The sequence below is a fragment of the Canis lupus genome, chromosome 15 (genome assembly GCF_003254725.2).
Source record: "Canis lupus dingo isolate Sandy chromosome 15, ASM325472v2, whole genome shotgun sequence".
Lineage (NCBI taxonomy): Eukaryota > Metazoa > Chordata > Mammalia > Carnivora > Canidae > Canis > Canis lupus.
The window spans coordinates 19,322,490-19,349,153 of record NC_064257.1 but is presented as its reverse complement, the minus strand read 5'-3'; the positions used below and the strand labels follow the sequence as shown (position 1 = coordinate 19,349,153).

At 43.5% G+C, this 26,664-nt stretch overlaps 2 protein-coding genes across 12 annotated transcripts in view; both read left to right on the top strand.

Moving 5' to 3' along the window:
* Positions 1 to 7,922, top strand: part of OSBPL8 (oxysterol binding protein like 8) — a 147,251-nt gene extending 139,329 nt beyond the window's left edge. For all 10 annotated transcript variants that reach the window (XM_049094021.1, XM_025439318.3, XM_025439320.3 and 7 more), the window contains 2 exons: positions 1,356 to 1,458; positions 3,681 to 7,922. In XM_049094021.1, the coding sequence (XP_048949978.1) occupies positions 1,356 to 1,458; positions 3,681 to 3,813 (236 nt within the window). In that variant the 3' untranslated portion in view covers positions 3,814 to 7,922. The remainder of the gene's footprint in view (positions 1 to 1,355; positions 1,459 to 3,680) is intronic.
* Positions 7,923 to 8,470: 548 nt separating this feature from the next.
* Positions 8,471 to 26,664, top strand: part of BBS10 (Bardet-Biedl syndrome 10) — a 28,115-nt gene continuing 9,921 nt past the window's right edge. Inside the window, exons 1-6 of one of the 2 annotated variants that reach the window (XR_007402231.1) lie at positions 8,707 to 8,834; positions 19,185 to 19,272; positions 22,056 to 22,233; positions 22,808 to 22,981; positions 24,383 to 25,193; positions 25,479 to 25,775. Coding sequence is in view for 1 of the 2 variants with exons in the window: in XM_025439043.3 (XP_025294828.2) it covers positions 8,650 to 8,834; positions 9,367 to 11,326 (2,145 nt within the window). In the remaining variant the exon portion in view is untranslated. Of the gene's footprint in view, positions 8,835 to 9,366; positions 12,559 to 19,184; positions 19,273 to 22,055; positions 22,234 to 22,807; positions 22,982 to 24,382; positions 25,194 to 25,478; positions 25,776 to 26,664 lie in introns of those variants that run through there. The other variant, XM_025439043.3, reaches the window with a different exon arrangement.

Here is a 26,664-nt window from a genome sequence, read left to right as displayed (position 1 = left end):
AGCAAATTTTTACAGAGATAATGCAAGAGGTGAATAAATGATAAATGCCACGAAATGAGTAGACACCAAATAATAGTTTAAAGGAGAAACAGCTGAATTCAGTTTGAGAAAGGTTCTTAGAGGAACCTTGATGAATAATCAGGATTTATAATGGATTTACAGCAATCTAGGCTTGAGGGATTTGGGTGGTGGGCAAGATACTGGTGTAAAAGAGGAATAAAAATCAATAAAAGTTTAAAGTAGGAGTCACCACGATACCAGTGTGCTTCAGAGGGGAGTATTGGTTATACTGTTTTGTTCCCATTTTACAGAAAAGGAAATTGAGACACAGGCTAGCTAGCTTGCTCCAGGTCACATATCTCATGAGGCTGTATGTATATATAATATATACAGATATTTTAGTTCCTTAATGCACTCTTACCCACTCCACTGTTCACCTGTAATTTACCAGCTGACATTCATTGGGTACTTAACTCGTGTCAAGCAAGATGTTTAACACAATGTACTACAATCATGTGAAGTCTGAGTAGTGTTATTATAATTCCTGTTTTACAAATGACAAAGCTGAGACCTGGAGAGAAGTTAATATATGAACAGAAACAAAAAGGAAGGAATGGCTATGAGAGATTTGAAGGGGAAAAAAATACGATGTACGGGTTGACAGTAAAAATTTATAGAAAAGATTGCAGAACCAACCAAAAATATTTAAATTTTAGGTGACTAGGGAAAGATAACATTATCAATAAAACATGAAAGGGGGACTCAAAAAGCTGACTCCCTCAGATGTAGGCAAATAGACAAGAGAAGAGTAATGCAAAAAAAAAAAAGAGAGAGAGAGTAATGCCTTCCCCCAAATTAATATATGTTTTTAATAAATTATTTTTGTCGGGACACCTGGGTGGCTCAGCGGTTGAGCGCCTGCCTTTGGCCCAGGGTGTGATCCTGGAGTCCCAGGATCAAGCCCCACATCCAGCTCCCTGCATGGAGCCTGCTTCTCTCTCTGCCTGTGTCTCTGCCTCTCTCTCTCTCTCTCTCTCTCTCTGTCTGTCATGAATAAATAAATAAAATCTTTAAAAAAAAGTATTTTTGTCTATTTTGATGAGTTTTTAAAAACTGATACCATCCAAAATTTAACTAATTTGTGGTTACTTTAAATATATCTGTAATGTTCTAATTTGGAAGTGATATGATTGGGATTTTAAAAATACAGAGTATTAGTATTACATTACTCTAAGCCATAAAAGTAATGCCTAGGAAGATTTTTATTACACAAGAATCATTAAGCTGAAATGTAAATTGTTTATAATTAAGTATGTTCTCTATTTTTACCAACTTCATTCCAAATGTCTTTTCAGCTCAATCAGTGAAACCAAATACAAGAAGAAAGAAAGGGATAGAACTGGGAGACATTCAAAATTCCATTGAATCTATAAAACAAACACAGGAAGAAATTAAAAGGTAATATACATGGACAGTGGCTGTTCATTTAAGTGTAGAGAGATAGTTAAGAATCCTGTTAGGTAGGAAATTATATGCAAACTTTACAGTTTTATAACATTGTTGGGCTATAATAGAACCTTGGCTTCTGTTGCCTGATGACTAAAACTTACGAAATTCCTTCACCACTAAAATATAGGGGCAGAGTGGTGGTTTTTTCTCATCTGTGAGGGTAAAATTGGAAGCTCTTCATCTTACTGCTGTAACATACTAGAAATGTAGCAGGGTTGGGTGTGGAAATGGGGTAGTTTCTGAGAGAATTGGTTAACAAAGGCTTCTGTAGTCCCTTTGTATATGGCTAATGTTTAATTGGAGTGCATCAGTTGTAGAAATACTGAAATACATCATAGCAATGGTTACATAGCATGAGATCCTTGAGTGCTCTTTTTGTAGTCCCAGACCTTCACACACACCTCCCCATCATCCAGCAACACAAGGCCATTAACACCCAGGAAGGCTCCTTGTAGGGGAAAAGGTTCTGATCCATCCTGCTCCATTGCTAAGCTAGCATGAGTGCAGATTGGTTGACTCCCATTGCTATATCAGAGAATTAAAAAAAAAAAAGAAAAGATTTTTCTCTGTTTTTAGTGATCTTATAGCTTATATCTAGTTGCTGTTTTCATTTACAGCCTCATCCCTGCACCTATCCCATGCTCTAGTTCTGTGAAACTCCTCACATCTCCAGAATACAGTGTGCTGTGTCATCTTTGGAGCTTTGCCAACACTGAATTGCTCTTCCTCCCACCCTGCCCATTAAGAAAATCCCTGTTTATCCTTCAGAATATAATTCAGATGCCACCCTTTTTGTAGCATTTCTAATTATTCACCCTGTCCTGTGGAGTTATTATCTCTTCTCCACTTTCCTTGTACAGTTCTCTATACATACTGCTTTTGAGTGTTTGGTAGACTACAGAGTTGTTATTGTGTGTATCTGTTTACCACACCCCTGCCGCCCCCACTGGCCCATGAACTCCCTTTAGAGGAGGGGGCATGTCTTCTGCTTCTTGGTGTCATCAGCCCTTATAAAATTCTCATTTCCTAGTTTAATTATATTTATTAATTAATGAACCTGCTTATTCGCTTGCTTCCTCTCTCTCTATGCTGGTAACACACTTTACTAGAAGAAGTTGGGGCAGTGGCAGGGTGGGATGTCTTCACTAACCTTTTTTTTTTTTAGCCAAAAGCATTTAGGATAGCATGAGGATAATGTAAGCTCATTTCATGACTAAATTAACATTTTATTTTTGTCTTTCTCCCCTATAATTTGACTTTGACAAAGTCTGTCAGCATATGAAGTGCCTATATAGCATTTTTCAAGTTAGGAATGTCACGAAATCTGTTGTATTACTTTTTCCTGGGGAATTTAGGATTTTTCTCCAACTTGTTTCTATCTTTCCTTAAGTAAATATAAAAGAACTTTAATAGGCCAACTGAAGAGCATAGTTTTTGTTTTAAAACCACTGTTATTGGGGATCTCTGGGTGGCGCAGCGGTTTGGCGCCTGCCTTTGGCCCAGGGCGCGATCCTGGAGACCCGGGATCAAATCCCACATCGGGCTCCCGGTGCATGGAGCCTGCTTCTCCCTCTGCCTGTGTCTCTGCCTCTCTCTCTGTGTGTCTGTGACTATCATAAATAATAAATAAAAATTAAAAAAAAAAAAAAACACTGTTATTGGGCAGCTCTGGTAGCTCAGCAGTTTAGCACCACCTTCAGCCCAGGGTGTGATCCTGGGTCCAGGGATTGAGTCCCACGTCGGGCTCCCTGCATGGAGCCTGCTTCTTCCTCTGCCTGTGTCTCTGCCTCTCTCTCTCCGTGTCTCTCCTGAAATAATAAATAGATGATAGATAGATAGATAGATAGATAGATAGATAGATAGATAAAAAATAAATCCACTGTGATAACAGAGAAAGGTGATTATATTTTTACATCATCAAACTTTAATGATTATGTTTGATGTACAACATTGAATAATTGGTACAATGTGGAATGTAGCTTTAGACAAGACCTAATAATGGCTTTACGTAGGATAATCAGCTTCCTGTTAAGGTAGTTGTAATTAATTGAACTAGTTACTTCAGTGTTCTGTTACCTAAGACTTACTAATAAATCTCATATATCAAATTGTGAGTTTTATGTCAACATTTTGACAAATAATTATAAAATTTATTGTTTCTTATTTTGTAGAAATATTATGGCTCTTCGAAATCATTTAGTTTCAAGCGCACCTGCCACGGATTATTTTCTGCAACAAAAAGACTACTTCATCATTTTCCTCCTGATTTTGCTTCAAGTCATAATAAACTTCATGTTTAAGTAGAAGTTCCTTACAGTTGAATTAATGAACTGGAATAATCAGATTTGGCCTGGGACCAATGTTCAAGTGGCTTTGGTCTTTATTAAAATGTCACAATATTTCTGAAACAAAAATCTTAGAGATAAATGTAGTGGTGTTGACCTTTCATACCTTTTATTCTTAACCTGATATAAGAACTATTGGTTATTAAAGTGAGCTATGTGTTAAGTGCCAGAACATTTCTAGCTTTTGTGACAATGTGTTTACATGTGAATATGATAAATCCACATGTACACATAATTGTGTCTTATGTATACCTGAAAGTAGTCTTTGTATTCTATAGTATGTTCTGAGATATAGCATTCATAACAAATATTGTCAATCTTAGGAAATCTATATAGCAATCTATTTTCTTCATAAAACAGGCACAAGACTTTTATCAATAAGGAATTACGGAATGGGAATGATTGCAAAATAGACATAAATAGTTCAAAACACTGTCCTGTTTAAAAATCATTTCCAAAGCACCCAGTTCAATTGTCTTCTTAGAAACAGCAAAAAAAAAAAAAAAAAAAAGTGTAGGCAAAATTGATATACTGAGAGAGACAAGATGGCAAATTGCTTTTTTCAAAGTTTACACATGATTTTTTTAACCCCTAGAATTTAATATTTATAGCTACAGGTATAAATGTGTGTGTATGTATATCAACATAAAAAACTGGTATGCAGCTATTTGGACCTATTGATTATATCTTTCTTATACCTATATAATATACCACCTCAAGCACTTGGTTAAAAGAGTGTGGTCAAAATTTATTGCTGTCCTTTTTTCTTATTTCTGTTTTTTGTAACTCCATTGGTCCAATCACTAGGCCAAATTTTAGAGATGTTTGTAGGGCATATGAAATTCTGATAATTTCTGGGGTTTTTTTCATTATGAAAAATTTAGCTTTTGTTTAGGCCCTAGTGTGTTCAGTGAATAAGTAGAGTAGAAAAAAAAATTATAACCAATATTATATTTCAAAAGCCAAATAAGAGAAAGGCAATAAGAAAAGACACTTAGTGTGGTACCATTTATGTATACATTACAATTGATTTCTTTAAATGTGCAATAAGTTGAGCATCTAAGAAGAGCATCAAGGTCTGAAGTTTAGTTCCTTATTTGCCTTCTCTGTTCTGAGCAACTTCATTCTATAATAAAACCACGATTTTTCACGATTTTTTTATTCAGGCTCGGGCAAACTTTTTCTAATTTTTTGAGAGGGGGTTAATATTTTTACTTTTGTCATAAATATTTACAGTCCTCAGAAGCAATTTTTGCAAATGTAGTTAAGCTTAGGAAGATATATCTCAGAATCCTGAAAGTAAAGATTTCAAAATGGTTATTAATGAAAATAAAAGTCAGAATAATTATTCTGGCTACTTTTGCCTTTGAGTAAGAAGAGGCTGTGAGACCCTAGTAAGATTACAATCAACTATTTATGCCATGATAAATATAAAATCAAGGAACGATTGCTAAATTTAAAAAATCAAAAGTGATAAAAAGAAAAAAAGAGCTGGCTTTTTTCCCCTAATCAGTATACCTATTTTAAGTAACCTTAGGTTTTATGAAGAGCTATATCCCATGTAATTTTGGCAAAATAATGCTCAATTCCATATGTACATGTGAAAACTTTTTTTTAATTGAAATAGAAGTAAGATGTACTTAAGCCTTTTAAGTATAGGTATACTAGGACTACACAGAACAGGTGGGATCTGTTTGTATTTCAGACTTGTCAGTATAATTTTTGTACTCACTTTCTGTTACCAATGTTATATGCTCAACTGCCTACTCATTGATATTATTTTGTAAATATTGTACAATTTGATCCTTTTTATTGTTTAAATTAGTATTTATATCATATATAAATAAGTTTATTGGCTGATCACAAAAATCATTTCATCATTGAACCTGGAAAACTTAAAATTTTTTGTTGGTAACCCCCCTTTGGGGTTTTAGTCTTACCCACTTGTGTGTTATTTTCATTTGGTCTAAATAGTGTTTTATTTGTATAGGTATCTTCTAAGACTGGAAAGGTAGTTACTTTTTTTTCTTTTTAAGACAGATGTTTTGGGTTCTTTACTCAAGGAGTCAAAAACTATTTCATGAAAAAGAGCAGGGTTACTCATGACTGTTTCTTATACACTGAAAGCATAGATCTAATCTAATAGTCTTCTTATGCTTTTGGTTGTATGAGTTCCTTTCTGTGAACTGAACACAAAACTCAGGAATCGGTGGCTTAGTTTTAGATCAGTGCTTGTGCTGGGCTTAGCATGTGAATCCTTTAAAACACATAATTAACTTTGTATGTAGCCATATATATAATTGACTTTGAATGTTCTCTACCTGAGATTAATATTCCTTCAAACATGGATTCATAAAAATTGTGATTAACAGTTCCCAGTTGTCTGAGAGCCTCATGATGGTTTCTAGGATTTAAGATCTTATGACCACTTTTTTTCATTTGATCAAAAATTTTATTTTTTCACATGAAAATTTATATGCATTTGTTTAGTTATTAAATGTACTATGCCTTCAGTCATCCACCACTTAGTGAGGTGTAGCTGGCCCAGGAATAGACCATAAATGGGGTATGTGAAACAAGTAAGTCTCAGCAATAGATGCTTTACTTGTATTTCATGTTAGTACTTTTTTGTATCACTTATAAAGGTACAGTGTAATCTTTGTCACCATTCCATTGAAGAAGTTGGCCTTGTAAAATGGAACACTCATTTAGTATTCACGCTTTTGTGCCTTTAAGAAAATACTTTTGTTATTTTTGTGTTACAGAACTCTACAATATGATTCAAAGTGTTTATAGGCTTACTTGTCATAAAGGGTCATTTCTCTGTATCATTTTTATTTCCTTTTATATAGCTATAGTATATTTAAACAGTAATGCTGTACTTTTATAAGGGTTTGTCTATTTAACTATTTCAGATATATTCACTCTCAGACATCATTGAAGTAGACTTGTCAGATTATTCTGAGTATTGTAAACAGTGCCTTTTTGATGGAATTCACACTGTTTTGGGTGTCCACTTGTGCCATATACACATAAAATTCTGTAGAAGGCAGTTTTAACTTTTTGAAGAATATCTTAGAATATTTAAGAAAACAAATGTAAAGAATTTCGTTTTTTCCAGTGTCTAGCATTTGTAATGGGTAATGAATATATTTTTGGGTTTTTTTTGGTTGATATACAGTGATGATGGCAATATTGATGAGCCATACATGATGCTGTAGATTATTTTGAATTATGTTAAATGTACAGAAATAAAATACTAATACTAGCATTTATACCAAATTTTCCAATTTGAACAAGGAGTAACACCACACAAATCACTAAGTTTACATTTCAACTTCTGCGTCATTTGACTATATTGATAAATTCTTTAAAATGTATAACCTGCCACTATTATGTAATTTGGTTTCACTTTGTTTACTGTGTGTGAATTTAGTATATTTAAGTTACTTTTTGTTACGTTTTAACATACTGTTTGTTTTGTTACAGTTTTTAATTGAAGATGGACTGTTAAAATTGTCTAGGACCAGTGTCTCCTTAATATGATTAACATATTTAGAAGATCCACAAGAAACCCGTGACAAAATGAATGTGAATATACTTTCTAAAATGTTCAGAAAATTTTATCGTTTTGCATTTATCATGTAAAATTATTTTAGTATTACAACACTGAAATTTATTTTAAAAATACCATGAAACATTGGGAACTGATGAGCCACAGAACTTAAGCCGAAAACTTTTTTCACTTTTTAGCATGCTTCAATATACATCTGAGTTAAATGTCCTGCTTAACGGCCGTTTATAAATTCAAACACTCTACCGCTGGTCAGGTTTGTGTCCTAGAAGTGCGTTCCCCGCAGTGTGAGTACGACCCGGTCACGCCCCTTCCCGGAGGCGCGCGGGGCACGGCGAGTCCCAGGCGACGGTTTTGTGACGCTCCACGTTTCTAGTCTGTTATTCCTCACCTATTATGAATGTTTGCAGACGCAAAAGAATTGAATTTTTGTAATCTGTAAGATAATGCTAACTTCTACAGGTAGGCATTCTGAATAAAATTCTTAAAAAGAGCGACCTGCGATCTAATGACTTTGAATCTGGCATGTGGCGGCTGCGTCCTGGTCTCTGTTTCCGTGGGAGCCGCGCCGGCCGGGGACGGGGACCGGGACGGGGACCGGGACGGGGACCGGGACGGGCTCGCACAGCCCCTGACGCGCGGCGTGCCCGGCGTCCTCGGGGGGCGCTCCCGGGGCTCCATCCGCCGCCGCCTGCCCTGCGCGGACGCGAAGACGAGCAACCTGTAGCTGCTCAGCCCCAGTGGACCCTCCTCGAGGGACGTGGCGTCGCCAAGGCGGGCGCAGGCTCCCGGGTGCCGTCCCCGCCGCTGCTCCAGCACCGCACCGTCTGAGGAGCACGACGGGGGACGTCCGCCGCGGGGCCCAGCGCACCCCGCGCGCCACGCCACACGCGCCCTGCAGACGCGCCCTGCCGCACCGCGCGCGGCCGCCCTGGTCTACGTGCACGTGACGTCACCACGCCCCACGCGCCCTGCCGCCCCGCGCGCGGCCGCCCTGGTCTACGTGTACGTGACGTCACCGCGCGGATGTCGCGCGGGGGGCCGCGCAAGCCAGGGCTGCGGCCTCCGGGCCCGTGCCGTCCGCGGGAGGAAGGACGTCTCAGCCCCGGGAACAGCTTCCCGGAAGCCCTGACCTCCCAGCTTCCGCCGCCCGCCCCGCCCCTTCCGCCGCCCGGCCCGCCTCCTTCCGGGGGGTGCCTCCTGCCGCCGGCCCTGCGCGCGATGGCCGCCACGGGCTCTGTGGAGGCGGCGCTGCAGGTGGCGGAGGCCTTGGAGACCATCGTGAGCCGCTGCTTGGGGCCCGAGGGGCGGCAGGTTCTGTGTACGAAGCCCACCGGCGAGGTGCTGCTGAGCCGGGACGGAGGCCGCCTCCTGGGGGCGCTACACCTAGAGCACCCCGCAGCCAGGTACCCTCCTGCCGCAGCGCGCAGCCGCGGCCGTCCTCGCGCGAGACTCCAGCGCGCTTCCAATGGGACTTTCTTCTGGGCATCACGTCTTTTTTTTTTTTTTTTTTTTTTTAATAGAAGGGGATAGGTGGTCACTTTTCCTTTTTTTTTTTTTTTAATTTTATTTATTCATGAGGCACAGAGAGAAGCAGAGATACAGGCAGAGGGAGCAGCAGGCTCCCTGCAGGGAGCCCGACGCGGGACTCGATCCCAGGACCCCGGGGTCACGCCCTGGTCCGAAGGCGGTGCTAACCCGCGGGGCCAAGGGGAGCCCTTGAGCATCAGATCTCATCAAACACCCAACAACGCTCATTTTCCCCTCCTCGCTCCACCCAACCCCAGAATCTCGAAATAGAACAAAGTAACTTGAAAAACAGGAAAACTAAAGGCACCATTTACGACTTTAGTTGTGAAACCTTGGTTTCCACTCGACTGGTGCGTGAGAAAGCCGCCCTCTGAAAATCTGAGTTGCTTTATTTCTTTTTCTGTCCAGGTTGGTGGTGGCCTATGTTTCCAGTCATCTAAGAAAAACAGGAGATGGTGCTAAGACGTTCGTTGTCTTCCTTTGTCATTTACTTCGAGGACTTCACGCAATGACGGACGGAGAACAGGATTCTTTGGCCTCCAAACACATGCAGACCCATAGAAGACATTGGAAAAATTGTTGTCGGTGGAAATTGATTTCGCAGTTTCTTCTAACGTTTCAGACACACCGATTAGATTATATTGTGGACCATTACCTAAGCAGGCACTTTGGGTCCATCTTTTCTTCCTCCACTAAAGAGAGAACGTTGTGTAGGAGCTCTCTAGAGTCGCTCTTAGCAGCGTACTTTGGTGGGAGAGTGGGGAGAAATAATCGTGACTTTATGTCACGGTTGACGTGCGACTACTTTTTCAAATGTATGGCCCGTGAACGTGGGTCCGAAGAAGTGTTGGACCTGGTGGATGACTATTTTGTAGAGCTGAGTGTTGGTGTCACCGGCCTCCCCGTCTCGGATTCCAGGATCACTCCCGGGCTTGTGCTTCCTAGAGACTTTTCCGTATACCGTCCAGCAGATGGTGACATAAGAATAGTGATAGTAACAGAGACCGTTCAGCCTCTCTTTTCGACTTCTGGATCAGAGTTTATTTTGCGTTCGGAAGCACAGTTTCAGACATCTCGGTTTTGGATTATGGAAAGGACGAAAGCAATAATGAAACATTTACAGAGTCAGAATGTAAAATTGCTCCTGTCTAGTGTGAAGCAACCGGACTCAGTTATTTATTACTCGGGACTGGCCGGCATATCGGTGGTGGAGTGTTTATCCCCTGAAGAAGTCTCTCTCATCCGGAGGATCACTGGTCTCTCTCCCTTGGCACTGCCACATGCCTCTTCACAGGATGAAATCTGTAACACTGTTTTGGTGAAATTCTGTAAGCCTCTTACCTTTAGATCCAAAAGGTATGTTCACCTTGGTGTGATTAGCACCTCTTCGTTTATACCACACTGTGTAGTACTTTGTGGACCAGTGCAGGGTCTCGTGGAACAGCACAGAGATGCCTTACATGGAGCATTTAAGATGCTTCGACAGTTACTTAAAGACCTTGATCTAAATTACCTGATACAGACCAGTGATCAAAATCATACATCAAGTCCTCTTGTTTATAATGAAAGTGATCCATTGCCAGAAGTTGTTAATGGCTCAATACAGAGGCCACGTCAGGACACAGTGTTAAGAAACAAAAGTAAACCAGCAAAAACTCAAACATATTCAGATTTGGTAGTTCCAAGTGTAGAATTAGAAACGTGTATTATTCCATGTTCAGCACCAAAAGTGACACCAACAGGTACCTACCAAACGGATGAAACACTGAGGTGTTTCTCTCCAACCAAAACCAGGATAAATGGTGACAATGAGCCATTTATTGAGAGCAATTCTGCTAATTCAACAGAAAACACTAGAAGAGAAATTTCTTACGAAAATTTACAAATCACAAAAATTCCTGGGAAGGGAAACCTGTTGCCAGTGAGAGAGAAGACCCTGGAGATCTGTGCTGCCCAGGGTCACTGCTTCTCCACTATACCAGCAGGTTGTGTTTTGCCAGTGGGTGGTAATTTTGAGATCTTGTTACACTACTATCTTCTCCACTATGCCAAAAAATGTCAGCAGTCAGAAGAAACCATGGTTAGCATGATAATAGCTAATGCTCTTTTAGGCGTTCCTAAAATCCTGTATAAGTCTAAGAAGGGAAATTGCAGCTTTCCACAAATATATGTAAGAACTCTCCATGCACTGCAAACCCATCAACCCATGGTAAGCAGCCAGACAGGTTTGGAATCAGTAGCTGGTAAATACCAATTACTAACTTCAGTTCTTCAGTGTTTAACAAAAATTTTAACCATTGATTTGGTCATCAATATTAAGAGACAGCCTCAGGAAATTTATGATCAAGATTCAGAAGAAGAAGTATAAAATTGGAGGCTTTTTATTAACCAAACTTTTAATCCAACTCAAGCCATAAAGTGAAGAAGGATGTGACCACTGATTCGCAAATCCATTCGGTCTAGTTAGGAAAACATCAAAACTTGGAAAGTCTTGGGAAGAAGTACACTGAGAGGCTAGCAGGCATTCAGACACAAATACTGGACGTTACGGACCGGTTCTGAGGAAGAAGCCCTTCCACACGGGGGAAGCCAGGATCTGAGCAAGTGTGAGCCTTGCCCTTACAGGTTCCGGTCTCAGCTCAGTGTCAGTTCATGTATACACAGGAGGGTGTTCCGTTACAGCTCTGTTTTACTTTTCTGTATCTTTTGTCACTTCTCTTCATTTGTCTGCGCCTTTTTGTATTTAGTTCATAGAATCATTTAATCTGAGATTTGGATGGGGCCTTCAGATATCATCCTATTTTAATAACGATATATAGTTTTCCCTTCATTTAAAGTAATAATTTCTAAAGCAAAGAATAAGTCTTGATTTTTTTCTCAAGCATATAAATCAAATTAACTTTTACTTTTATATGTCCCCTATTTGTTTCTGTTTTATGTAGAAAAGCCTAGATGTATTTTTTTCACAATCTGTGCACCACTGAATATGTAATGAGAAATACGACTTTGTGCACTGTAAACTTATTTTCATTTCTGTAGTTAAAAGTTAGTTTCAGGGCAGCCCGGGTGGCTCAGTGGTTTGGTGCCACCTTCAGCCAAGGGTGTGATCCTGGAGACCCGGGATCAAGTCCCACGTCGGGCTCTCTGCATGGATCCTGCTTCTCCCTCTGCCTGTGTCTCTGCCTCTCTCTCTCTGTGTCTCTCATGAATAAATAAATAAAATCTTTAAAAAAGAAAAAGTTAGTTTCAGAAAGGTTATGAGGTGCATACTATTATTTTCTCCTGTCCCTTAATTGCTTGTAAAAATAATTCATGTGGTTGGTGACTGTTGTATTTGGTGCATAGCCACACAGTAGTAATAAAAAGTTTGAAAATTATTTATTTCTAATGTGAATTTTCACTATTCACATTTTATTTTAAAGGTTTATAAATGCAAGTAATATTGTGCATCTAGCTGTAGAGAAGGACAGTGTCCTCTACTTTTAGCAGTTCTCTGTAACACCCCAATCACTGCTACATTTATACCAAGTATTCAGAAGTGTATGAAGCTGCTGCTTTTAATCCGTTCTCTTAAATACATATTTCCATTTACAAATTCAATGATTTTTTTTAGATTTATTTATTTATTTGAGAGAGCAGGGGAAAAGGGCAGAGGGTGAGGGAGAGAACGTCTGAAGCTGGCTCAATGCAGAGCTGGATCCCACGAATCTGAGATCCCAACCTGAGCTGAAGCTAAGAGTTGAGGCTTAACTTGCACCACTCAGGAACCCCACAAACTGAACAAGTTCTCAGTGAATGCTTACTATGTGCCAGTGCTGACTACATGTGGTCAACAAACAGGTATGGTTCTTGCCTTCTTGCCCCTTTCCTGAAAAGTTAATGGATGTGACACTACTTGGATTGAGATTACATTTAGGAAACCAGATTTTAGAATTCAAGTTACAGTAAAACTTGAAAAAGTGGTGACTAAGTATGTATTAAGAAACTGTAACATCTTAAAGAAAGAAAGAAAGAAAGAAAAGAAAGAAAGAAAGAAAGAAAGAAAGAAAGAAAGAAAGAAAGAAAGAAAGAAAAAGAAAGAAAGAAAGAAACTAGGGCGCCTGGGTGGCTCAGCGGTTTAGCCTGCCTTCAGCCCAGGGCGTGATCCTGGAGACCTGGGATTGAGTCCCACATTGGGCTCCCTGCATGGAGCCTGCTTCTCCCTCAGCCTGTGTCTCTGCCTCTCTCTCTGGGTCTCTGGGTCTCTCATTAATAAATAAAATCTTTAAAAAAAAAAAAAAGAAAGAAAGAAAGAAAGACATCTTGTATCATGATCTTTTACATTAACTGCAATTTCATTTTTTGTGAGGTTTATGGCATATAACATTATGCCATTTCTGTGATTATGGGGAATTAAATTAGCTCTGTTGTTTGTTTGTTTTAAGGAGGCTCTACACCCAGCATGGAAGCCAGTGTGAGGCTTGAACTCACAACCCTGACTGAGATCAAGACCTAAGCTGACATCTAGAGTCAGACACTTAACCAAGTGAGCCACCCAGGTGCCCCAATTAGCTGTTTCTTTTACTGAATTCATAGATGTATGAACCTACTGTAAAATTGCTGTATAACTTTTTTCATTCACTTTTTAAATTGCCTGTCAGATCATTTGATAGTTTTGCTTTATTTTGTTATTTTAAATACTCCTCCATCATTGAAGGCATTCAAAGACATTTTCTAGACATGCCAGACATACGCCCTTGCATATGGTAGGCATTCTATAGCTATAAATAATCAGGAGTCCGGAAGCCCCTTTGTAAGCTGGGCCTGGGTTTTGTATGTTTGGCACCTGCTCTAATACCTAGCACACTCTAGTAGCCAATAAGCATCTGTTGAAGAACTGTTTGTTGACTGCAGTAGTCATTTGATCATAATTATTTCTATCAAAGTTTCGTGGGAAAGGATCTGTTTGAGGGGACAAAGCGGAAAATGTAGAACAAGTCCACACGAAGCAATCTTTTTTAAATCTCTTCTAATCTATTTTTTTAAAGAAAAGGGAGAGAGATTTTATTTGTTTATTCATGAGAGACACAGAGAGAGGCAGAGACACAGGCAGAGGGAGAAGCAGGCTCCCTGTAGAGAGCCTAATGTGGGACTCGATCCTGGGTCTCCAGGATCAGGCCTTGGGCTGAAGGCAGCGCTAAACTGCTGAGCCACCCAGGCTGCCCCCTTCTAATCTCTTTAAAAAAAAAAAAAGGCCCTCAAAAGTGATAAGAGTGTTCATGGGTTATCTTTATCATTTGTGGAATAACCTTATAACAATTTGATTTTTAAAAGGACTCCAGGGGTAACTGGGTGGCTCAGTCAGTTAAGCATCTGACTTTTGATTTTGGCTCAGGTCATCATCTCAGGGTCATGAGATTAAACTCCACACTGGGCTCTGGGCTGGGCATGGAGCCTGCTTAAGAGTCTCCCTTTCCCTCTCCCTCTAGGGAGTTTACATCACCAAGTTAGAAACAAGAGCACTTTAGGAAATGTAATTACATTGTATTTAAACCCTCTTCAACAAAGGATTGGAAGTGACCTGCAACAAGAACAGACAAAATTACTGTACAATCCAAATATAAATTAAGGAATCAAGACCAAAGAGGGCGCCTGGGGGGCTCAGTGGTTGAGTATCTGCCTTTGGCTCAGGGCGTGACCCTGGGGTCCCAGGATCAAGTCCCACGTTGGGCTCCCTGCATGGGGCCTGCTTCTCCATCTGCCTGTGTCTCTGCCTATCTCTGTGTGTCTCTCATGGATAAGTAAATAAAATCTTTAAAAAAAAAAAAAGACCAAAGAAAATGTAAAAAAGATTAAAAGCCAAGATTATGTTCTTGTTTTCTGTTGTTGCATAATGAATAACCTCAAAACTTACCTGATTTGAACTATTATGTGATTCCCTCTCATGGTTGTGGGAATTGCTGGGTCTTAGCGGGACAGTTTCCATTGTATTCTGTGGGTTCAGGCCGTCAAAAAGGTCAGCTGAAGTTCAAAGAAAGGAAACATGGGCCCCACCACTCAGTGGGAAGAGTGTCAGTGTCACAGTATTAGAGGAGCATGCGGGGTGAGATCTATTGAGGCAGCTATTTTGGAAAATACAATCTACCACACTTGGAAGGGAAAAAAGGACACATATGCATCAACTTCTCAACCAAGTTTTTTATTATTGTGTTCTGAAGGTACCTGACTACCTCCACAAATACATCTCCCCAATAACTTTAATGAACCTGATTTTTTTCCATTGGGCCAGCACAAGCTAGTTTTATCCTCTAAACACTAGGCATTAGATTGTTGAATAGCTCTAACTACTCCAGCCAGGGGAGCTACTTGATCATATTACAGTGGAAGTGGAGTGGCATGGTGTCCATGCTTCAGACTAAGGGAGAGGGAAGAGGAATGTGATTTGCACCTGAACTTTTACCAGATATTACTTCCTCCCTCTCAAAAGCAATAGAATGTGTCTTTCCTGTCATCACGTCCAGCAGAGAAAACAAAACCTACAGCTTGGGACCATCTCTCTATCACGTTATGGTGACTCAGTGCAGCTTTGTAATAGACTTTGGTGTAAGTGAATACACAAATACTAAGACAGGTAGAGGCAGTAATCTGGGGGGCAGACCTGCATAGGGAAGAGGTAGCAAAGTGGTTTCTCAGTGGACGACTACCTGCTGATGATTCCAAAGGATCTCCCAGCCAACCTCTTCTCTGAAGTCCCAGCTCCCTCGCTGGACTGCCAACCCAGTCTCTACTTGGAGACTCACCCTTAACTTGTCTAGAACAGAATTGCTGTTTGCCATCCCTCAAACCCAGCTCCTCTGCTGTCCTGCCTCAGGTAATGGCCTCCACCACTCTCGACATGCGCAGGACAAAACCTAAGAGACACCTTGGCTCTGAACTTCACCTCCCACAGTCAATCTGTCAGCAAATCCTCCTGGCTCCACATATAAAATAGATTTCAAATCCACCCATTTCTCACAATTGCTATTCCAGCTCAAAACACCTCATCTCTTACCCACAGCAGTCCTCCTCTGGCCTGTGCTTCTCTCTTGTACTTCTCCAGAGTGATTTACCCCCAACTTTTTATTTAAAAAAAAATTTTTTTAAGATTTATTTATTTTAGAAAGAAAAAGGGGGTGGGGGGTGGAGGAGCAGACAAGAGGGAGAGAATCCCAAGCAGACTCCTTTCTCAGCCTAGAGCCTGACTTGGGGCTCCAACTTACAACCTTGGGATAATGACCTGAGCAGAAACCAAGAGTTGGCCACTCAACCAACTAAGCCACCCAGGCACCTCTATTTAAAATATTTGGAAAAAGTTGGAAAAAGCATACAATGAACACTACATACCCTTCATCTACATTTACCTATTACCATTTTACCCCTTGTTCATGTGCACACAGGCACACAAACACATTTTTACTGAACCATTTACTGAAAGTAAGTTGAGGACATTCTACTTTATCCCTAAATACCTCACTGAGTATTTCCCATGAATAAGGACTTCCCCTCCATGACCAAATGATTCTTTTTAAATGCAAACCATCATGTCATTCCCCTGCTCAAAACTCTGAAGTTTTCTTTCACCCCGAGGGAACCCAAGTGTATCATCATCTACGAGGCCCCTCGTGATCTGTCCACCGCTCGTCCTTTAGATGACATCTCCCACCTCTCTCCCTCTAGCTTTCTCCACCCCAGTCACACCGGCTGTACCAGTCAGGACACGTTATGCACTGAGTAACAGCTCCAATTCTCAGAGGCTTGACACCACACAGACTTTTTTCTTGTTCCCGTTTATGTCTATTAAGGGTCAGCCGGGTACCTCGCCCACATTGTTTTCTTCCTCATCTTAGATTGTGGTTGACCGAGCAGTCACTCTCTGAAGCATTGCCAGTCATCGTGCGGAGAGAGAGCGAAGAAAACTCTAGACAGTCCGTTGGCTCTGTCCATAAACGGCACATGTCCTTTCTGCTCATGACTCGCTGTCCGAAGTCACAAAGTCCTCCCCATCCACAGAAGAACCAGTTAGTGCAATCTTACCTTGTGCCTGAAAGGAGGGAGAACCAGGACATTTGGCAAACAGCGCCGGAGTCCCCAAACTGGCCTTTCTGTTCCTTGAACGCCCGGGTTCATTCCAGCCTCTGAGCTCTCTGCTGCTGTTCTTTTCCCCACAAATCTCCGTATGGCTCGCTTTCTTACTTAATTCAAATATCTCTGCCTTAATGTCACCTCCTCAGATACGCCTTTCTTGACCTTTCAATCTAAAGTACTACCATATTCCGTTCCCATCACCTCCCTCATTCACTCTTTCTACCTTGTTAAGCCTTTTTTGAAGCACAGACCTCATATTTAGTATGTGCATTTATTTATTTATTTTTGTATTGACTGCCTTCCCCACTAGACTGTAAATTCCACGAGGACTTTGACTTATTCACTTCCGTATTTCCAACAGGTAGGATAATGCCTGGCCAGGTAGGCACCTGACAAAGTTCAGTGAATGAATGAAAAGGACCATACTGTTTAAAATGGTCCATACCATCTAAAAGACTGCCTAAGGCTTCCTTCTCCTGAGCCATGACCGGACAGATCCAACTAACACTTGCCCATGACTCCATCTTTGTTTGCTTTCATTGCTACCTCATTCTGACGGACACAGTGTTTTCTTAAAATATGAAATCACTGCAGAGCCCTACTGGCCTGGAAACCATCCTGTTTCCTCCCAGCAACTTAGCATGTTTCTATTCTGAACAATCATTTGTTCGTTTTAAAGACTGGTCCTCAGTAGGAAATTGCATTTCCAAGTCAGTGTCAAAGCCTCTCAAAAGCCCCAGTAGAGTAGCCCCTTGCCTTGGTGACCTAGTGTGTTATGGTTGAATTGCATTTATGTGAACAGTATGGTAGGTTAACAGTACAGTGGAATATGTATAATCCTCCCAGTCTCTGCCTTCACTACTCCTTTGGGTATTTGCATTTAGCATCACGTTTAAAGAGGGGCATTCTTGTCTCTCCATCACCAGTGCCGGAGCTTATTACAAATAGGTATCTCGGTGAAAACCTCCCAGATCATTGCAGTGGAGGTTGCTATGCCCAGATTCAATACACCTAGTTATGACTGGGGAATTCTAAGCATGATGACCTCCACTGTCTGTGCCCCACTACAGAGAAATCCCTGCTGCAAAAACAGAAATGTCCATTCTCTTTAAATAGTGAGTCCCCTGGTATATTTTATATTAATACGTATTCCAGGGGTGCCTGTGTGGCTCAGTCGGTTAAGCGTCTGACTCTTGATTTCAGCTCAGGTCATGATCTCAGGGTCGTGAGATTGAGCCCCACACTCCATGCTCAGCGGGGAGTCTGCTGCCCTGCTCCCCAACCCCAGGTGTGCATGCTTTCTCTCTCTAAAACTAAATAAATAAATATTTCAAAAAATATATTAATACATGTTTTAAAAGTACATTTATGCAAAACTTCTAGAGACTCCACTTGCATCACAATTTACCCATCATTTTGTACTTTATAAACTCCCATACTGAATTCCTCTCTATGTCTTAAAATTTACATTACCTTATAATATAATAAGCTTCATAATTAGTGTTTCTTATATAATCCTCCAGCTAGTAATTTCGACATTTCTACGTGGACAAATGATACCTTGGGCATTAAATTGAGAAGAAAATATCTAATATGCTCCTTGAGGAGATTTTGTTGGTCGTTGAGGAAAAAGAAGTCCATGTATACAGTTCTATTATTTGCCACACTTTAACCCTTTTGAGAAGTAAAAAATGGAGATCTTTTATATATGTATAAGAAGAAACAAATGAACTACACAGCAAAAACACCATAGGGACATTTTACGGGTTGTGTTTGTGAACTACACTCTGAGGCACAGTACGGTAGAAGGAACAGAAGCTTTCAAGTCAGGCAGACCAGAATTGCCGTCCTGGCTCCATCCGGTACTGGCTGTGTGGCTGGACGAGTTGCTGATCGCCTCTTCTCTTAATTCCCTTATCTGTGAAGCGGTAATCACAGTACCTGCCTCAGCCAGCTGTGGTAAAGATTAAAAAAGATCTCGAGATCTTGAAATTAATAAAGATCCATGAGAAGTGCCTTGCCCAGTGCCCGCTACGCTGTTAAGTAGGAGCGTCCTAAGAATGCAAGCTTTATTTCTCCTTTTGGTTGCCTATGACTTTTTAACTTTTGCCTTCTTCCTGCAGTCTCTCAGCTACAGTAGCTGATCTGTGCCCTGAGCGTGGCAGCGTGGGAAAAAGCAGAGGCCTTTGGAACCCATTGCCAGCATGGACTGTAAGTATCACAGACATAGCGGAAATGTGTTGTGGCATATTATAGCTCCTCCTACATTTCCCTTGTCATCCATTCTTCTTACAGTAAGACCTTGACACTCTTCCCATGGAGGGTGGAGTGGAAGTCCCCTCCTCTTAAAAAGGTGGGTGAAGGGCATCTGGGTGGCTCAGTGGTGGAGCGTCTGCCTTTGGCTCAGGTCCTGGGATCCAGTCCCCCATTGGGCTCCCTGCGGAAAGCCTGCTTCTCCCTCTGCAGGGGGAGTCTCTGCCCCTCTCTCTCTGTGTGTCTCTCATGAATAAATAAATAGATAAATATATATATATTTTAAAAGGTGGATGAGCCCTTGTGACTACCCTGCCCAACAGACTATAATGAAGTGACACTGAGTGACTTTTTCGATTATAAAAGGCCACCTCCTGGTTCTCTTGGAACCCAACCACCATGCTGTTAGGAAGCTCAATTGGCTTGAGGAGAGGCCCAGATGGAGAAGAGCCAAGGCCCTAATCCGCAGCCCTGATGAAGTTTCCAGCCAACAGCTGATCAACTTTCCAATCATTTGAGTGAGGTTTTGAAGGAGATCCTCCCGCACCTACAATTCAGCGGTTTTCTTCATATGAGCTGTGCCAATTCCCGGTTGAAGTGATAACATTCAATAACATAGCATAGGGACGCCTGCGGGGCTCAGTGGTTGAGCTTCTGCCCTCGGCTCAGGGCGTGATCCCGGGATCCGGGATCGAGTCCCTCATTTGTCTCTCTGCAGGGAGCCTGCTTTTCCCTCTGCCTCTCTCTGTCTCTCATGAATAAATAAAATCTTTTAAAAAATCAAATAAATAAATAAATAAATAACATAGGAAGAAAACTTTCATGTTATAGTCTAAGAATTTGATCTTATGACCAAGTCAACAAGTGCATTATTCAAGTAGAAAGCACTGATAGAGCTGTTCATGTCATCAAAACATTGATGTTCTTCTGAATTGGTTTACGAAATAGCCACTCAAGGGCTACTACCCTCCCCCTTCAAAATCCCATCCTACCACCCTGGTCTCCCGGTCTCCCCCAGAACCTCTCCATGCTACTCTCCAGGTTAATGCCTGGTTCAGTAAGGGGATTTACAGGGATCCTGCCCCAGTTCTTTGGTATCTGCTTTAACTGGTGGAGTGTTAATGGTGCTATACAGGTTGAAGTATTTTGCACATCACGTCTTAATGCAATAATATATATACTGTGATCACATCCTACATACTGCTTTTGGGCGATTTATTGTTTTGTTGTTGTGTTTTTTTCCTGTTTTGCTTTCTCCATACTCTCTTCCCCTCTCCTTTCACACTGCATCCCAGCCACCCCCTCCCCCAAAGTGAGCAATCCTGTGAGCCACCTACCAGGTAGCCTTCCACATCTTTCACTATGCTTCTTCTAAAATTAAGTAAAAATGTGCATGTATGTTCATACATGTGCATTTTGATTATTTTTAAAAATTGTATTTAAATTCAGTTAATTAACATCTAATGTATTACTGGTTTCAGAGGTGGAGGTCAGTGATTGATCAGTCTTCTATAACGCCCAGTGCTCATTACCTCACGTGCCCTCCTTAATGTCTATCATCCTGTCACCCCGTCCCCTTACCTACCTCCCCTCCAGCAACCCTCAGTTTGTTTCCATTTTTTTGTTTTTTTGGGTTTTTTTTTTTTTTTTTTGGTGCGTCTTGTGGAAATTTATTACAGTGCCAGAGCGCTCTAAGTACTTCTTCCCCCTGGGCCTGTGGCCCATTCCTGAGTGTCTGCATGTGTGTATGCGTGCATGTGTACAAACGTGTGTATGTTCACAAGTGTACATGTGCAAGTATATGGTTTTCATGACCAAGAGTGTGATATGAGATATGAGGACAAGAGCAAAATCCTCCTTTGGCTTAGCATCATTCTGATTGGTTTTGACCTTCTGATTGAGACTTCTCTCAGCTTCTTGTCTCACACTGGCCATCCCAGGAGGCAGAGGGACTTGCCTGCTTGGTGAGCTGGGGTGAAGGAACTGTTTGTGTTTCCTCAGCACTCCCTTTCTTTCCCTTGGTTGTGAGAAAGGAAACATGGTCACCTTTACCCCTGCAGACCCGTAAGAAGAACTGGCAATATTGGGACCATGACTGGGTCCATCTGTCTGATGCGGAGGTACAGCATTGATCTGCTTGCTCTCGTTAGCTCCCTAAGCCCTGCAGGCAGTGTAAGCATTATCAGGAGTTACTGTGGGGTCCTGGCTCCCTCACTCTGACTTCCATGTCTGCCTCCCAGTGGAAGGGGAGTAACTTACTGGGTCCCCAAAGTCCCATCCCTGCCACAGACACTGCCAGCTTTTTAGTGCCAATGGTAGGTAAAGCAGCAGCAAGGAACACCTGGAACTGCTGAGCATCTCCCCATGGTCACCTCAAGTGGGCCAGCGCTCAAATGCTCACAGTGCCTGGGCCCTCTTCCCGGACTCCATACATCCCACCAGCAGGGAAGCAGTCCCAACACAGGAATGGAGAAGAGCGGCCATGCACCAGGTCTCAGACAGCTGGGCTCCCCCTGGGGAGATTGGCTGTGAACCCCACAGGCAGCAGAGATTTAGGAATCCACACTAGACACAACCCCTGGAATGGGCTTAGTTTCCCCAAAGAGACCCAGGAGCTGTTACTTGGCATTATTAAATCTTTTCCAGCTCCAGGGTGAATTGAGATTCTTAAAAAGCAAACTGGGAAAACCAGAGTGTTCCATGTGCTTTGCCACTGAACAGCAGTCCTTCAATCTCCACAGGATGGAGACAGGATCACTGACAAGAGAGGGAGAGCTAGCTCTCTGGTTTACAACTGTAGAGCTTCCCGGGGCCCAGCAACATTCCTGCTTGCAGCTGCCAACATCAATTAGCTGGAAGAGTCCAATGCTCCTGAGGAGGGAGCTAGTGACAATGCTTCAATAAAGACAGACAGTGAAGGTGAGCAGAGTGATTAGGTGAAAGGAATGTTTTATTAATTTGGGAAAAGGGAAAGAATAGAAGGGGAAAGGGAAATGAGTCAGTCGTTCTAAAGCGATGGGATGAAGATACTTAGTTTAATCAGCATAGACTCTAAGACCACTGGGCACCTCGCATATAAATAGCTCTCCATGGCTAATTAAGGTCATACGCTGAGATTCTTGCTTTTGTGTCCTATTTAAGAAATCTTTGCCTGCTGCATCCAAGGTGTGAGCCTTTGGAATGGTAATGAGGAAACTGGAGAAAAATACTGAATTTTAGTAATTCCTTCATATACATGCTAAATATAAATATTCACAATATTTTTTAAATATTCACAATATTAAAGATGTATAATATGTAAAATGTTAAACGCGTAAATATGTTGAATATATGAGAAAATGAGCAGTCTAGTATAATGCATTCACATTGTGTGAAGACTAGCTTATAATACCCTAATAATGAGCTAAAGAAAAAGAAGTTACTTCCAAGTGATCTCTTTTTTAATTTGTAACAAATTGCTTCAATCTGCTCTTCCCACAACTTGTTCTGGCAGAGACTCTAGAGTTCAGTCCACTGAGCCTCCATGAGCACGGCCCTTTATGTACCATTCTCCCAGAAACTCCTCCAGGCTGCAGCTTCTCCCGGGATCCAGAAAGCAACCCCGAGAACCCGTCACAGGAACCCACCTGCGAGGACAGTGTCGTCGCAGCCGATGACCTTGCACCAGGTAAGCGTCCTTAGGAGGCGGCGATGTGGCCTGGGGACCTGTGCTGGGCCTCCCATGCTGGGCCACCTGTGCTGGGCCCTGCCCTGCGGTGCTGGCCTGGGCCCCCCACGGGTTACCTGCACCTGCTGTGCTCTGGGCCCTCCGGCCGAGCTGCTGGGGTGGCAGGTGACCTCGGTCTGGGTCTGGAAACAGCGGCCACGTCCTGTCGCCCCGGGTTCCCTTAGGTCAGGGGCCCGGGAGGCCTTAGCTGGATGGTTCTGGCTCGGGGCCTTCGTGAGGGGCCACTGCCCGGGGCTGAAGGATGTGGTCCCCTCACTGACTTGGGCAGCAGCCCCGGCTCGGGCCTGGGCCCCTCTGCGGGCTTCTCGGGTGTCTGCGGGCCGCCCCCAACCCCGTGACCCCTGTGTGCCTGGCTCCCACTGCCGTCGCCTCCTGCTTGTGGTGCAAGACTGCGCAGCTGGAGACGACCATCCTGTCTGGGCCGGCCACAGCGATGCTGACTTGCCCCCACTGCGGGCCACGTCTCTGTGCACCTGCCACCGTGCAGCGAGCTCCGGGGCCGCGGTCGCCGCCTGAGGCCCAGGAGGAAGCCGCACCCACCGGCATCCTGGGCAGGGGCTGGTGGGGGGGGCCACACCCCGTGCTTGCGGGCTGCAGGAGGTGGGGGTCCCTGCAGGTGCTCGGAGGGGGCGGCGCTGGGGGCCGCGGGGGAGGAGGCAGGTCCCGCGTCCCGGGTGTCTGCGGGTCGCATCCTGGGCCTCCCTGCAGGTGCTTGGAGGGGGCGGCGCGTCAGAAGGGCACCCCCAAGCTGTGCAGCAGGTGCCCGGGAACCAGACGCGCGTAGTCTCCGCCGCTCAAAGGCACGTGCTCCAGGGGGAAGCAAGGGAAAGCCTCAGGGGTAACAAACCCAGTTGCTTTAATGGACGTGCTGGCCTTGTGGCCGCGCCGTTTTCATCCTGCAAAGACGTTGCTGTGTGAAAGCCAGTGAAGCTCCGCACTGAGGCTTAATACTGGAATTTAAGAGACGGCTGCCTTGTTGCAAAACCGACGGCGGGTATGAAGCCAAGCAGGTGTCCCTGTTACTCGTCCCCCGGGGCCAAGCCCCCTGCCAGTCGCTCTGGCTGCTGCAACAGAGTCCGAGCCCCGACCGGCTGGGACCTCAGGCTCAAGTGTGCTCACTTTGTCCCAGAGGCCCGAGGCCTAACATCAGGGCTCAGTAGGGTGGCGCTCCCTCTGTGGCCCCAGGGAAGACCCTGTCCCTGCCCCTTGCAGCTTCAGGTGGCTCCAGGGCTCCCCTGGCCCGTGGCCACAGCACTCCAATCTTGGGCTCCAATCTTGGGCTCCACAGTCACGTTGTTGCCACCTCTCCTGTCAAATCTCCCTCTGCCTCATTTGCATAAGGACACTTGCCATTGGATTATTTAGAGCCCACGCGGATAATCCTGGATGAGCACCTTCTTGAAAGATCCTTAGAGGAATCACATCATTTGCCATGTCAGGTAACACATCCTCCCCCCGCCCCCCCAATATAGGGAACACTAGCAGGTTCAGAAGATTAGAATGCAGACAAAAAAATTTTTTTAAGATTTTATTTATTTAGAGAGAGAGCATGAGCAGGGGAGGACCAAAGGGAGAGCAAGAAGCAGCCACCCCGCCCCAGAGGGAGCCCAAGGTGGGGCTGGATCCCAGGACCCCGGGATCATGACCCGAGCCAAAGGCAGGTGCTGAAGTGACTGAGCCACCCAGACATCCCTGAGTGTGTACAGAGCTTTTTGGTTCAATCTACCGCAACCACCTGGTCCCCAAAGGCTCTGGCACAGCCGTGTTTACGGTGGTGTAAGTTGAACTGAGGGGTCAAGTGCACACACATAACGGCGGAGGTTGTGAGCACGTAGCTGGGGGACAGTTACGCAGGGTTCATACCCAGCCCTTAGGACTCTAGACTTCATGCTTTTAAATCACTAGTCAGTATTGTCACCTTCTTGCCCTTTTATGTGTGAGCTGTCGTCAATATGTTCAAAGTCAGCAGTTACGGAAAGGAAGCCTACGGGGGCGCCAGCAGACCCGGCACTCGTGGAGGAGACTCGCCCCCCCCCCGCCCCCCCCCCCAAGTTGGTGCAGAGACGACTGCAGGAGAGTAGCCAGGAGGCTGAATTCATTCTTGCTGCCTCTTTTCAATTCGCAGTTCAGTGTCAGCGTCTCAGTCTGGCAGGTAAAGGTGACCCTGGCCGTCATCTGCCTTCCTGATGAGTTTCGGGGGGGGGGGGGGTGCCATCGAGTGAGAAACAGCGCTGATGGGGGGCATTCCTAGTCAGCTCTCATTCCGAGAGACAGAAGCTCTGCCCTGCAGGCTTAGGAAGAACACAGAGCATAAATCCTTAAGACTCATGAAGCACATTATATTTCATAGTCACTTAGCTAAAGTTAATTACCCAATTAATCTCCAAGGATGATGACAAAATGAGTTCTTCTACAAATTATCATTATTTATTAACAGATCAGAAAGCTGCTGAGGATGTTTGGCATGAGTTTCCACAGGGAAGACTGGAGTCACTGAGAAGCCACATTCTAATCCCTTCAGGGCCTCCCAGTGGAAAAGCGACAGAACCCAAAGTCACCGTGGAAGTGGGACCCACGGCGGTAGGACACTGGCACCTGCCCACCTGGCCGCGTGAGAATCGTGAAGTGACGACACCTCTGGAGGCCTCGATTTCTCTGTCACCCTCAACACTAAGAGTTTTGGCCCTGGTCCTCTTGCTGAGTCAACGAGAAAGTCTTCATGGAAATGAAAACGGTAGATTCTGAAAACGATTGAATTGCAGATTAAGTTAATTTAAAATAAATTATAATTAAGAAAGGATGCTTTTATTTTATTTATTTATTTTTAAGTAGTCTCTGCCCTCAACCTGGGGCTTGAACTCACAACCCCAAGATCAAGAGCCACATGCTCTACTGACTGAGCCATCCAGGTGCCCCAAGAAAGAATTTTTTAAAAAAGATTTTATTTATTCATGAGACACAGAGAGAGAGAGAGAGAGAGAGGCTGAAGGAGAAGCAGGCTCTCTGTGGGGAGCCTGACATGGGACTCATCCCGGATCCCCCAGGATCATGCCCTGGGCCTAAGGCAGATGCTCCACCCCTGAGCCGCCCAAGTGCCCCTAGAAGGAATGTTTTTAAGTCATGGGTCTGTTAACTACCATTTATTACATAACTGGCTTTGCTGATTGCTCTGTCATGGCTGAGATACAGGGTCGACGGCAAATGGCAGGATGTGAATCTCACTACCCAAGTGACTTTGGGCAAGTCACATCCTTCAGCTTCCTTTTCCATAATATGAGTATCATGATAGTACCTGCCAGCCAGTGTCATTCTGAGGATTCAGTGAGTCATTAGAGGTACATGCACTTAGCGTGTTCCAAGTACACAGCAGATGCTCAATAAACAAATCACATCTACACCATGCATTAGGAACATGGCAATTTTATCACAAGAGTATATGAATGTACCCACCATGTTCTCTGCCTGGTACTGCCTGAGCATCCAGCGGACTCACTGACTTCTTCATGCCTTCTTCCCTTTCCTTGATCCCACGCCCCCCATGCCTCTCTGTCTTTCCCCATCTCTCTGTTTCTCTGTTGCTTTGTCAATCTCTCTTCTCTCTACCTTCTGTTTCTTTTTTTTTT